Below are 14,048 nucleotides of genomic sequence, written 5' to 3'. Positions count from 1 at the left end.
ACAAAAAGGATGAAGGCGCACCGATTTAAGACGACCATAATTTAAGTAGGCCTTCTGCAGCAGGAAGATTTTATTTGACACATGGTCTATTTTATTTTGAAAGGAACTTGTATGTGCTGTGGTCAAAGTAAAATAAGTCAAAACTGATATATATAAAAATATATATTTATAATTCTTGTTAATATTTAAAAGTGACTTGAATTGTTTTATGGCCACAAAAACATAAATCAAATCAAACTAAACTTTATTTATAAAAAAAAAAGTGTATTTTTTTACGGTGAAGTGAGACTTTGTTGCTCCTGATGGATTTTGGTTTAACAGAAACTAGCCCAAATGGCTCTTTTGGCGTCAAAGGTTGCAGACCCCTGGTCGAAGGTAATTCTATGTGCCCAGAGAGGCAAAAAATTGAGGATCTCCAAACCGAATTAAGATGACACTCTCATAACTCTGGTAGCTCACGCTGAAACGGAGATGCACAGAAGACCTATCTTTAAAGCAGATGAGCTGAGGAAAGCTAAAGCTGGTTCCAGCTTAAAACAGGACACTGAAGCCTGCAATGATGTTGGTGCTGATGAGAACTAACATCAGGTTGCTTACTGACCTTGACTTGCTGATGTATGCTTGAACAAACAAATTTCCCGTTCAATGCAGTTGCTGTTGGAGGCTGTCAGCTATGATTTGGAGTTTTTCATACCCACCAGTCCTCCCGTTAGACATCTCTTTAAATATAGATTATAGCAGTAATGATGGGCCAGACTGAAATACAGCAGCTTTTTTCTGCTCGGTTGCACCGCACAAGTGGAGAAGAGGTTCTCCGTCCTGTCTTCAGGTGTGATATGACAGCGCTGACACATGAGGGCCTCCTGGCAAACTGAATTACAGTGGAGTTCAGCTGAGCAGAACACCTCTGGTAGTTACTTCCGTGGCTCAGGAGCAGACAGGGGAACAGCAAGACAAGACGGCTGACTTGTCTGTTTTAAATAATGGCATCCATTTATTCATAGAGTAGTTGTAGCTGAAATTTCTAAGTGCTGCAATTTAAACATGACAAACTACATTTGGAAAAGTTGGGAACCACTGGTGGGTAAAAATGGATCACCGTTCAGAGACACTCAAATTAATTTGTCACTTATGTCAAACGACCTACTGATCAAATCTAAAGAGTAATCTCAGTTATAACTTTTACGCTTTAACTAGAACCATTTGCATTTTGTTATACAAGGTTGACAAATGGTTATGACTTCTTTCTTGCAACACATTTTTGCTTTTAAACAGATATTTGTGCAATAGATACATCTGTAAGATGCTGCAGCATGGTTTACATCATAATATCAGCAGTGCAAAAGCGAGACTTTCAGAGATGTGGACGCAGCTTCTGGTTCTGATGCGAACATTTGAAGCACGTTCTTGAACTTGCATTTAGCCCATGGTGTTGACACTGGACAAGCTGGGAAAGGTGTTTTCGTCTTTTTCTTTTTCGACTGTTTACTAGCGTATGTTCACCACCTAAAGTTGGTAGAGGCTTGGTGGGAAATGTCTAAGCAGGGCAAATCTTGTGAATCTTGCTCAAGGTTTTTTCTTTCACAGCTCTATTCTGATATATGAAAGACTTGGTGTCATATAATTCTGGCCGGGCACAAACCTCAATTGTTAATTTGTTGCCACCTCCATGACTTGATACGCCACCATCAAATCCAAGTTCCTAAAAATGTGTGAACGAGAGAAGACTTACATAGACACATTTACATAAAATTTATATAATATAAAAGATGTATTAAAAAAAGTGGGCTAAATAATTTCTTTTTAAAGAAGCAGAAATAAAGTCCATAGGAACTCAGAAACAAACCAAAGGGAATAAACTATTTTTTCCACTTAAAACAAATGAATCAAATTGTGTACACCCATTGTTAATTTATTTTAAGTGAGAAAAGTAAAAGTCAATGTTTTCATTTAAGGAAAAATTAAAGAAATACTAACACCTTTGTGGTGGTTTGAGGTTCAACCAGCACAGGCACCTTTTGCTGGAGGATTAGCATGAATCTTTTGACAGAATATAAAACGGATTTCTAGGCTTTTCCCAAACAATCAGTGCACCCAACAAAATGTTGACACTAGGAAAAGCCTTTTAGATCCACAAGGGCTGCAGGAATTCAGGGTTTTTTGTTTGACAACCTTTCTCCGTCATTGTTGGAGTCTTTTTGAACTGCTGTGGGTGGGTGTGTGTGTGTGTGTGTCTGGCTCAGTAGATGTATAAATATTCATGAGAGTCCACTGTCTACTCATGATCACTAAAAATGTTTATTCTCCTGAGATTCCTGTACTCGTCTGTCAAAACTCATACATGTTGCATGTTTCTGCTGAGAGGAATGCCTGAAAGTGCAATCTGCAAACAGAAGAGACGGATCAAGGTTGTCTCTGCCCTTCAAAAGTATCTCAGAATCAAGTTCCTTTTAGATTTTGCACTTGCTGCTTTTTCTTGTTTTAATCAATCAGAGGTCATAATGCACCTTTTTGTAATTGTTTTGACAGTAGTCCACAGTAGATTACACATCCTGGTGCATTATTTTAGTACACGTTGTTGCATACTGGGAGTTACATTTATTCTTAGAACTCCATACTTAAGGAATCTTCTTACCTTTTTCTGTGTGTTTCTGATTACCCCATAATAGATTGGTGTTTTGCCAAAATAGGTAATTTGTTGTCATATCCAGAACCTTGGCTGTATGGTTAATACGAGTTGAGTGGTTCGTGATTGATTCCTTAAATTAAAGACCCACTCCAATGAAAATCATGTTTTTTTAACAAGTTCTTGTCGCAATTAACAAATGATGGAGGGCAAATATTAAGAAAATTAAGCTCAAAATTGCATTTTCTGAGTACTTCTTTATTTAAATCATTAATCATAGGCAGAAGAAAAAATGCAGTTTGAAAGAGTTTATTTATAACATAGGAAATACACCGGACAGGCCACAACCTCCCTGCTCCAAGCTTTCAGCAACGGGGAGGGGAAGAGGGGGCGGGGTTGTTTCATGTGTTGCCATTGCCGACAAAGGGTGCATAAAGTATTGAGTTACACTTTTGTTATTGATCAAATACTTCCAAATATTTCCAGCATAATTTACAAAGAAATTCTTAAAATATCAGACAATATGATTTTCAGGATTTGTTTTTCTCATTTTGTCTTTCATAGTTGAGGTATACAGTACAGACACACCTTCCCATTCATATGAATGAGAAAGTGTGTCCAAACTTTTGGTCTGTACTGTACCTTTGATTAAAAAAAATTACAAGCTTCTCGCATCTTTGAAAGTGTGAGATCTTGCATAATTGGTGGCTGACTAAATACTTTTTTGCCCCACTGTGTAAAGAAAATTAAGCCTAAAATAGCCTTTGAGTATTTCTTTATTTGAATCGTTGTCAGTTGGGGGCAGAAGAAATAATGTTGTTTGAAAAATATCTAATATGTTGCGTAGAAAATCCTGCATCCACTTGTGATGACTAGGTGCATGCACACCTTCGTTTTCGTCCTCTGAGCTGGCATCTGACTCACAACAGTACGGCTGGATAGCTAAAATATCGCTTTTGTTTTTTTTGCACCTTTGTTAGGTTGGGGTTGAGGGGCTGTAAGGTAGTGGAAGAGCATGTTAACAGAGAGCTCTCAGCATTGATGAGAAGAGAGGGCGGGGTCGCTGTGCATCAGTGGTTCCACCCACAATTCAGAATTGAATTTCTAATAAATTGAATTTCTAATGAACTCCTGCTGCTCTGCAGAAACCATGACCTAGAAAAAAAGTTTTTTTTAATGTTTTGGCCAAAAATGGCATAATCATAATTAAAGACACCTGGGAATTATTTTAGAATAGCTTAAAAAGTAATCAGAGTGAGACTTCAAGTTTAGATTTGTGAGTTGCTCATGGCGGATAATAAACTTCTCTAACTCCTGCATTCACAGTTTCATGTAACCAGTTAGAGCAGATCCATTCATTGAAAGCCATCATCTCTATAACTTGCTGTCATGGCAACAGGTCAGTATCAAATTGGAGCTGATGGAGGTCTGCGAGTGTTCGCAGTGTTGCTGTATTTGAGGCATTTCATAGCTCTGCAGTGAAGTGTTTGACTGGCAGTCTTCCCAGCGGAGAGACACACACACACCTACACACACAGGACTGAAAATGGCTTTATCTTAATTCCAGCTACCTTCTGACAACTTGATTGACAGAATTGGTTTAGCTTTATTAATATGGGAAAATATTCATGCTGCAAAACGTTAAATGTTCACACAGTTTATTTATATACATCAAAAATATAAGGTCTTTTTTCAAGATCAACTGGACAGTCAAATTAATGGCTCAAGCTTGTAGCATGATAACAACAGAGGGGGTGATAGGTTCACTGAAGTTGCTGTTCTTTCAGACGTATGGTAATGAGCTTGGTGTGTTAGAGCAGCAGTGAGCTGGTGGTTGCAGTCATGGCTGGTGCTCCAAATGTCCTGAGGAGCAAAAAAAAAAAGCATTTGACTCAGACCCCCAGTGTGCTTTAGAAAGATCTCTTCCACTGAAGGGTGTGACAATTCCCCCTATTTTTTTTAACTGTGTCTCAACAGCCAGCTACACTTACATTCATCCAGACTGTCCATTATGAGTCAGCTGCGTTCCTCAGTGATCACCTGCTTACCACTGCAGTAGCAGGAGTATTAGCTCAAATCAGAATCAGCTTGAGGTGAATCAAAAATCAGATTGTAAATTGGAAAAATTTGTGTAATTTGGGAAAGCTGTTTTAAACCCCAAAGTATACATTGTAGACCTGCACATTTAAAAACTAAATAAAGTACATTTGAAATAAATACATATTTTAAATGTGAATGAAAAATTTGAACCTAAAAATGTTACCAAATGAATACATACATGTAGTTTTTTTTTTTTTTTTTTTTGCCATTGAATTTTTTTTTTTCACTTCTGTCCTTTGCTTTCAGTCCCCAATCTACAGTTTCAATTCAGACTTTTTATTTCTGGAATCAACCCTAAATTTACGTTGGTATCGGGTGACAGAAGGTCCTGGTGTTGTCGTTTCCGCTCCAGAACAGCGTCTGCTGTATTTTGGATTGGAAGTCATGTTACTATAAGCTCTTTTTCTCAATGTCAATCGTGTCTTGGTAGCCAATGTCCCACCCCCCCAGCAAAATTAGGGTCAACGCTGAAAACAAAGTCTGAATTGAAACTCTAATTTGAGAAATAAAAGTGGCTAAAAACTGCTAATGAAGATTTTCTTGCATTGAAAACACAATCTGTACTTGATGTTATCCTTGATGAACATCTTCAGAATGAACACAATGAACAAGCAAGTGGGAAGGGAGTGACAGAATGAAGATATCGCATGTTTGGATGACGTCAATTAAGTTGACAGAATTATGTCTGAGAGCCTGACTAGCTTTTAAAAAAAAAACAATTGGATAGCGTTTGACAAATTTACAACTCCTCGCTTGGTTCCGCTAACGCTGAGGTGCTCGAATGCCTCGGATGTAATTTCATTTCCACTGCCAGCTCCTGCTGTGCAACTCTCTTTGTGTTTTATGGTTCAAAATCCTCATTTTCAATGCTGCTATTCTGAGCCACACATTCCTATAATGAGTCTCTTAATATAGTCACTTTGCTGAGCCACCTCAATATTTACACAATAATAAACACCACAGTTTTCAGACGTTTTCTATTATCCAGCAGCATGTATTTAGGAAAGTTTATTCATCTAAATCAGTAAAGAAAGAATGCTTACATGTATATATGCTGGGATTTTTGCCTGTCTGACATTTTTCAAAAGTGGTTTAAAAAAACATAAAATTGTTATAATCCATTTGCTGCTAATTGCTCTCTTTTATTTTTTTAAAGATAATCTGCTGTTGTGAGTTTTGACTTACCAAGGATTTAAAATCTCTGCATCACCTGACATTGTCTCATTAGCCAACACAAAGGCAAGTTTTTGCTTTGAGAAAATGCCACCAGGGTCTCAAAAAATAAACAATGTTCTGTAAAGTGAGGCATCTTCAATAGGAAATGTTCTTTTTATTGACTGATTAAACAGCGACTGTGCACAAGCCTGAACATGATGCATTTGGGGCGAGGATGCAAAATGCTTCATAATGTGGATTTTTATCTTTGACACGCGCTCACAGAAATGATTATTGCGTGAATAAAAATCACCGGGCTGATTTTCTTTTTAAAAATGTAGCTCATAGCTCCTGCCCACGCTCCGCTGTCAAGCCTTTAGATTGCTGGACAAATGTGTTTGAAGTCAGAGGCTTGAGCACAAAAGCTTTCTAGAACTGCTGTCTGTGCGTCTGTCAGAGTCCGCTGATCCCTTCATCTTGATGTGTTCTTGTCAAACACACTGGAGTGAACGGCGTTGCTGGCTGTTCTGCTGAACGGGCTTCAGTTCATAGCTAGTGCCAACACATACCGCCGATCACCTCCTGCTGCTCCGGAGTGCTTGCCTCTCATTATTGCTGTTTTCCATCCTCCTGTCCGTCTCCTTGTTTTTGGGTTCTCATCCTCCTCTTTTTTTCATATCGCACAGCTTAAGGGTCTCCTCGACAGACGTGCGCACACACACACTCCACTTAGAAGTCAGCGTGAGAGGGAGCTAAGGCTTAATTGCTGTCGGTGGCGGTGCAGATGGCGGCATTAACTGAACTTAAAACAAGGCATTTGTTAAACCTCCTGAATATCTCGCAAGGACAACTTCACGCTGCTTCTGATTTGAAGACTGCTTGAAAGGAATCCAAAGAGTCCACTCCCAGCAGCTCTCTTGAGTCGAAATCGCAACTCTGAATCAAGGTTTTTGCAGAAAAACTGAATTCCTGCACACCTCTGTGGTTTATTACACTCCTCAGATGTTGCCTCTTTCAAAAGACTTTCAGCTTTTCAGGGACAATCTTCTGTCAGTCTGTGAAAGTCCCTGCTGCTTGTTGCCTTCTGGTTTAAGTTTGGATTCCAGTTCCTTTAGGAACTTCTGTTGAAGGTCAGAACCGAGCAGAAAACAGTGAGAATGTTTCCCTGGGTATCCTAGAGATTCGAAATACATGCCTGTTTAATTGAACTCATCTGCAAAAGAGGTAAACGTTTGCCTTTGAAATTTACTAAAAAAAATTTTTTTGTAAATATTCAATGGTTCCAGCTCTACACCCTCTTTAGGGTGCTGGAGGGTTCATTGGAGTTTGTTCATTCATAATATGTGCCTTGTAGATTTGGAGAAAGCATTCATCTGCACCTCCAGTAGTGTCCTGTGGAGGTTGCTCTGTGAGTATGGGGTCCGAGGAGTCCGGTCAGTGTATGACCAGAGCAGGAGCTTGGTTTACATAGCCGGCATTAAGTCAGACCAGTTCCTGGCGCATGTTGGACTTCTATAAGGCTTCCCTTTATCACTGGTTCTGTTCACAATCTTTATGGACAGAATTTCTAGGTGCAGCTAGGGGCAGGACGAGGTCTGGTTTGGGGATCACACGATTAATCTCTGCTCTTTGCAATTGATGTTGTCCTGTGACTTTATCGAGCCAGGACCTCCAGCATGCAGTGGGGTGGTTTGCAGGTGTCTATGAAGTGGCTGGGCTGAGGGTCAGCCAGGTCTGAGGCCATGACTTGTCGATTGCTTTTGCACCTGGTGGAGGGGTTTAAATACCTTGGGGTCTTGATTACAAGTCAAGGGAGATCAGAGCGAATTGGAGCGGCTTCCGCTGTTAGGCGGTCGCTGTATCAGTCCGCTATGAAGAGAGAGCTGAGTCAGAACGCAAAGCTCACAATTTACCCGTCAATCTTTGTTCCAATACTTACCTATGGTCATGAGCTCTGGATTATGACCAAGAGAACGAAATCCCAAATACAAGAGGCCAAAATGAACTTCCTCCTTAGGGTGGCTGGGCGCTCCCTTTGAGACGAGGTGAAAAGCTTGGTCACCTGACGAGAGCTGGGATTAGAACCATTTCTCCTCTACATCAAGAGTAGCCAGTTGAGGTGGTTTGGGCATCTGCTCTTGATGCTTCTCTGAGGAGTCACTCTGGGCATGTCCCACTGGGTGGAGATCTTGTGGAAGACGCAGGACATGTTGGGGAGACTACGTCTCTTGACTGGCCTTTAAACGGCTCAAGGCCCGATATTCGCAGATGTTTAACGCCTCGTGACTAATCAAAGGGCACCAATGTGAGTGTGCATAACGACGTGAAAAACGCTACGCGTAAAAGCGTCATTTTTAAAAAAAACACCTAAGGTTCCTTTTCTTTGGTTTGACGCGCCGTGTCAAAAATCATATGACCAATGAGAATGGCGCTTTTGCACACGTGTCTGGAGCTTCTGAAGTTACAGTAAAACACAACTTGGGGGCGCTCAAACCCAAAACTGCCTTTCTGAGCACACATACCAGCGAAGAAGATAGACGCCAAGTAGCGTCTAGACTGCTGCGAAGATATAATGATGGACACTCTAAAATATCCCCGAAAACGCTCATGATACATTTTCAGCTCTTGTACCAGTCGATAAAACTCCCTATGTTCTTCTCTTCTCGTAACTATGGGATGTACCCAAAATTGGCGTCTTTCCGGCGTCTTTCATAATTCAACGCAACAATAATTTCTTCATCGCTGGAACTGGAGCTGGAGTTACTGGTGCTGGAGTTACTGGTGCTTGAAATATTCATGTTTTCTTTGTATGATTCTGACAAGCGCGTAAATACTTGCTCTCTTCTTCTGAGTGAAAAGCGACTTTAAGAAGCGTTAAGTTGCGCAGTGCCACCTTGTGTACAGGAGTATTTCTGTTTCACATTAAGCGCCATCTAATGTCAGGGAATGAAATTGCATGCTCACTCGGCTAATCGTCAGCGAAAATCGCCTGGGTTTGAACACAAAAGACGTGTTGAAAAACGCTGGCGAATAACGGCTGGCGAATATTCGTCCAGGTGTGTACGGGCCTTCAGAGTCCCCCCATAGGACCAGGAAGAAGTGGCTAGGAAGAAAGTCTGGGTATTTTTGCTTAGATTGCTGCCCCCATGACCCAGTCCCAAATCAGAGGAAGAAAACAAAAAGAAAATCAAAAAGTCATAAATGGATTACTTTAAGAGATTAAGCACCTAAAATATTCCAATTTAAGTATTTTCTGCAATTAATAATAGCTATAAACCAAATTGCAAATAAAACATTTACACATGATGTTTCGTCCTGTTTGCAGGGAGGTGTGGGCAGGGTGTTGCAGTCCGGACCATCATGCCCTTCGCCCTGAGAGGAGTGTTAGAGGAAGTGTGTCTGTGAGGGACCCCGGTTGGCTCTGCTGGGATGAATATGCCACTACACCAGATCTCTGTCATCCCCCGCGATGTCACCTCATCTCGGATGTCGGGCAATGGGAAAGCAAAGGACAAGGACAAGCAGGTATGAAAAGAATTCAAAGAAATAGGTCGAAGTCATTCGGATTTCAGAGCTCATCGATAAATGTTACTTTTTCAACTTGATGCAACATAACTGCAGAAATTCTTTTGCATTTGTTTTTGAAAAGTTTAAGGCCAAAACAAGCATTCCAGAAAGCGTAAAACACTAAAAGTCTCAAGATAGTGAACTATCCCGTAGTTTGCGCATCTGGAAAAGCACAGATAAATCTAATCCATTATTATTATGTGATTGGTGATTTGTTGATGTGGTTTGCACTTCAGGGTCATTGTACCTTCCTGACCCAGTGAACTGATCTGTTGCAAGCTCTACAAAGAACCCAACCTTCTCGCCTGCCAATCAGTTTTCATTAATGGAAACATAAATTCGATGCTTGCAAACCTAAGTACATTTGTTACATGGTTCATGGAAGAGTTTTTGGTTCTGGTTTCTTTCTTTCTACTGTGGTCATTTAGGATAATAGGGATGAAGTCACTGAGGCAGCTGAAGTGAGATTTCTTCTTTGTTGAAAAGAAAGGTTTCTCTGTGAGCTTGGCTGTGTTCGGAGTCGCCATGTTTGCCAGCAGATTAAAATCCTGCATCACTGCTTGGCATCAATCTCTTCCTCTGCGAGTCTGCTTCTCTATTCCCCTTGTAGACTATAAGCACGGGCTTCAATGATTTCTGACCTCTCTGGCGCAACCATCGGTAGAGAAAAGCAAGAACTTTGAATCTGCTGGAGGGAATTGAATGCATGTGTCGATAGAGAGCACACTGGTCCATCAGGGCCTTTAAATCACCTCAACTAATTCTTGAACGCCTCCGGTGGAAAGAAATTGTCTTTTCCAAAATACAGCAAGGGGTTTATAATCCATGCATTGAGGTTTTCTGTTTAAGTAAAAAAAAAAAAAAAAGAGTTTTAGGAATATTTATGAAAAGAGCAGCAAATGACTTGTATAGGACAAGTACAATTAGAAAAAAATAAAATTCTTTGACAGTTCTCTGCTTTAACGAATAGCAGCCATATTCAGGTCTGGGGTTTTTGATAAGGCGTTCAGCAAATGGATTATGCATGAGTTCACAGTGAAGCAGCTCTGATGCAGGCTGCCAGGTACTGAGGAAGAAAAAGAACATTGACTTTTTCCATTTCAGGTCTCCCATACTTGTTGAGGAAATGCATATTTAAGCTACTAGCTGTTAATTATTGTATCTCTTTAACCTCATCTGCAAAATCACCCGCTTTGTCGTGTCTATCCCAAATTATTTACATGTGGAGTGTGCAATTATGTCCAGAGAGCCGTGAAATGCAGCTAAACTTTGCAGGATGCAGCTGTTGCTTTTAATTCAAAGTAACACACAAATTCACACAAACAAAAGGGACCCGGCTAGCATCGCCTGCTGTAATTAGAAAAACATTTCTGTGAGTGTGAGCTCATGAAGCAAAAATGTACATGGTGCTTGTGCCGCTTTGAATTTGCATCAGTTCAATCAGAAAAAAAGGGAAAGATGAAGACTTTGTCCCTCAAAATTAGTTTAAGCAACAAGGACGGAAGCAACAGTCTGCTTGTATTCAATGGAGAAGATGAAGATGATGAAGAATCACTGCCTTTATTAGAGAGACTGCAAAAACATCTGTAGTTTACTCGGTGATTCCTGCTTGCTCAAATCCCACAAAGGTTTTTCAAAATGTGGATTGGACTTAAGGATGTGCAACACTTTTCAAACATTTAAAATCTGTCCAAGTGAGTCCTTCCAGATTGCAGTGCCCAGAGCCTCGCAAATGGAGATGTCTTGACAGTCTCCCATAAAGCCTTGGGGCCTAGAATAAGTGAGCATAAAATGAAATCATCAAAAGAAGAAATGTGGACATGTAAAGTTGATGTTTTCAGAATTGAATAATAATGACATGACTTGAAAAAATATATAATTGATGAGATTTGTTTTGGGTTTGTTGGCTCGAGTCTTTTTGTTCACAGACTTTTAAAAAAAAACATCCATAAATCAGTACATTCTAGTTGAAGTACAGTTTTAAAAAACAGTAGAATTTGTTAAAGATATAAAACATTTTTTTAAGGCATAATAAGCTATGGAGGAGTTCAATAAGACAGAAAAAAAGTTTTAAATGCCAATTTTAAAAAAAAATTGTTCCTTTACCTGATGATGTTTTCTGGACTTTTAATTTATTTTATTTTATATTTACAACACCCCTTGTGGGCCCTCTTTTTTCCCCGGGGTTCCCCCCTCCTGGGCGGGGGCGGCGGGCCCCTGCCTTGCTCCTCCCTGGACCAACCGTGGGCCGGGCGGATGGCTGCCTGGAGTGCGGAGCGGGTCTCCCTTGGGGGGTCCTGGCTCGTACCTGGGGTTGGGGCGGGGGGATGCCCAGAACTCTTGGGTGGTGGTGGGGTGCTCGTCTGGGGCTGTGGGCGTCCCTCTCCGGTGGGGCCCTGCGTTGGGTTCTCCCGGCGCGGCGGGGGGGCTGTTCTCCTGGTTGGGCTGGGGCGGCCCTCTCTTTCCCTCCGTGCCTCCCTGCTCTCTGGCTCTGGGGGCCTTGCGGCGGTCCTGCTGGCCCTGGCCTGGGTGGCGGGCTTGGTCGCCCGGGCGGCGGTTGTTCCCTGCCGGTTTCCGTATGGCGTGGGGGGGATTCCGGCTGCCGCTGCTGCTGCGGTGGGGGTCTTGGGGTGGGGATGGCTGGGCGCTCTCCCTCCTTCTTTACACATTCCACCATCCATTTTAGAAGAACATGAGCACTCACCTGAGCACGGGTGTTGGCTCACCTTTGCACTGGCGGTTTGCGTGACTGAATGACTGAAATGTTTCACACTAGTTGGTTTTAAGGCATAAGTATGCGTGTGAGCACTATCTGTTTTGTGTACATGTCGACAGGTGGACATTTTTGCAGCTAGCAGGTGTGTTTGACACTTGGGTGTGTGTGTGGACAGGCTCCGCCCTTTTTGTACTGCATTTGAGCCTTACCATGGTGATTAACAACCAGTAAACTTGTTGCTTTATGCTGCTTCATGGTCTTACCCCCCTTCCCCTCCTACTATCACCCTCCTTCCCCCCCTCTCTCTAACGTCCCTCTCTCTTCTTCCCCTCTTTCCTTTTCCGTCCGGTCCAACACCAAAGATTTTCAAACATGATTGAAATTAATAAAGTTTGGCCTCAATTACAAAAGGGGTTTATTCAGTCATACCTTTGGTTTGTCTGAAGATTAATAACCCCTCTTGTTAAAGTAAAATATGTCCAACACAAGAGGCCCTCAGCTCTCATCTGTTTGCCCAGCTGTTGGACAGGACAAGTTAAAAAAAAATATATATATTTTATTTTTTGTTTGACATCATTTTTAAACATTTTTAACCAATTCTCTATTTACTTAACCTAGATAAACTTAGAACTAAGCTTTAGTTTTATTATTGCTAACAAAATTCATTCAATTAACTTTTATTCAATCATTTTTACAATTGTATTTAATTCCTTTAACTTCTTTTTTCAGTTGGTTTAGTTTATTTTAGTTGTTCTTATACTGCTGCTTCTACAGTAAACTTTTGTAAAAATGTATTGGACATCCTACTTTCACAAATGCAGACATTTTGATTTATCTTTGTGGGTGTTTGAAGACCAAATAAGTCTTAGTCTGCATGTAAACTCACGCCAGAAGAAGGATTAAAAATACACCTAATCTTGATCTTTTTAACACGTAGCAACAAGACTGACTACAGATGGCTGCAGGGTAAATAGGTGAAACTTTTTTTTCATTGAGAGTGTCTTGTGTCAGGTTATGTTTTTAAAAAAAACAACAACTTATGTTTGAAGTTTGCAGATACATTACTAGAATATTTATATTCTAGGAAATGACATCCAGACCTTTTTATTCACGCCTTTGACACCATTAATTAGCAAATGTGTTACTTAATAAGAAATGTTTTGCAAAAGAGCTTTTTTTTTCTTTGATAAATTGAAAAATAAAAAACTGATTTGATTTCAGTAATGATGAATATATTTTTGAACAACCTCTGATGAACAAACTCATCGTCCTTTAGCAGGATTTCTTGTTTACTCTCAAGTCCCAAATGCTGCTGCTGCCGCTGTTATCACCCCTCTTCCTTTTTTTGCAACACACACTTTAGCTTGTGCAGACAGGATGCAGGTACACACACACACACACACACAACCCAGCAGCTGCTGTCGTTGTTACTCTGCCCTTCTGTGCAGGATTTGCATGAGTCTCCCAGGGGCTCTCGCTAAGTTGAGCCACTTGATGGAGAAGTGCTAAAAATGTAATTAAATGTGAAAGAGATGACACGATGGCAAAGCTCTTCAGGGCCCTGACTGCTGTGAGGAAGGAATTTGTTTAACCCTGTTAAAGATGTAATTTCTTGAGCACTTGTGATGGACTCGGCCTTTTCTCTTTTTTTTTAAACTGTAATTGTCTGGGCTGTGTTAGGTTTTTCATATGCGAGTACAGCTCATCCATGTGGCAGAAAATAAGCTTTATAGGTGCACCATGTCACTCAGGTGGACTTTGACTACACCATTGCAGGCTTTTCCACCTCTCTATGGCAGATTCACTGTTTCTGTCAGTCCTTGTTATTTTTCATGACTCAGTTTTAATTAGACTAGTTGTTTGACATGTTTTACTCATTTTTTA

General features: G+C 40.8%; 1 protein-coding gene across 4 annotated transcripts in view; it reads left to right on the top strand.

The window, feature by feature from the left end:
- The window catches only part of marchf8 (membrane-associated ring finger (C3HC4) 8), a 75,277-nt gene that overhangs the window by 15,245 nt on the left and 45,984 nt on the right, over nucleotides 1-14,048 (top strand). For all 4 annotated transcript variants that reach the window (XM_011484453.4, XM_078932036.1, XM_011484454.4 and 1 more), the window contains exon 2: nucleotides 9,207-9,406. In XM_011484453.4, the coding sequence (XP_011482755.1) occupies nucleotides 9,311-9,406 (96 nt within the window). In that variant the 5' untranslated portion in view covers nucleotides 9,207-9,310. The remainder of the gene's footprint in view (nucleotides 1-9,206; nucleotides 9,407-14,048) is intronic.

Source organism: Oryzias latipes, chromosome 15, assembly GCF_053564925.1.
Source record: "Oryzias latipes strain Hd-rR chromosome 15, Olatipes_Hd-rR_3.1".
Taxonomy (NCBI): domain Eukaryota; kingdom Metazoa; phylum Chordata; class Actinopteri; order Beloniformes; family Adrianichthyidae; genus Oryzias; species Oryzias latipes.
Note: the sequence above shows the minus strand (reverse complement) of the source record. Positions and strands in the feature narration are given on the sequence as shown.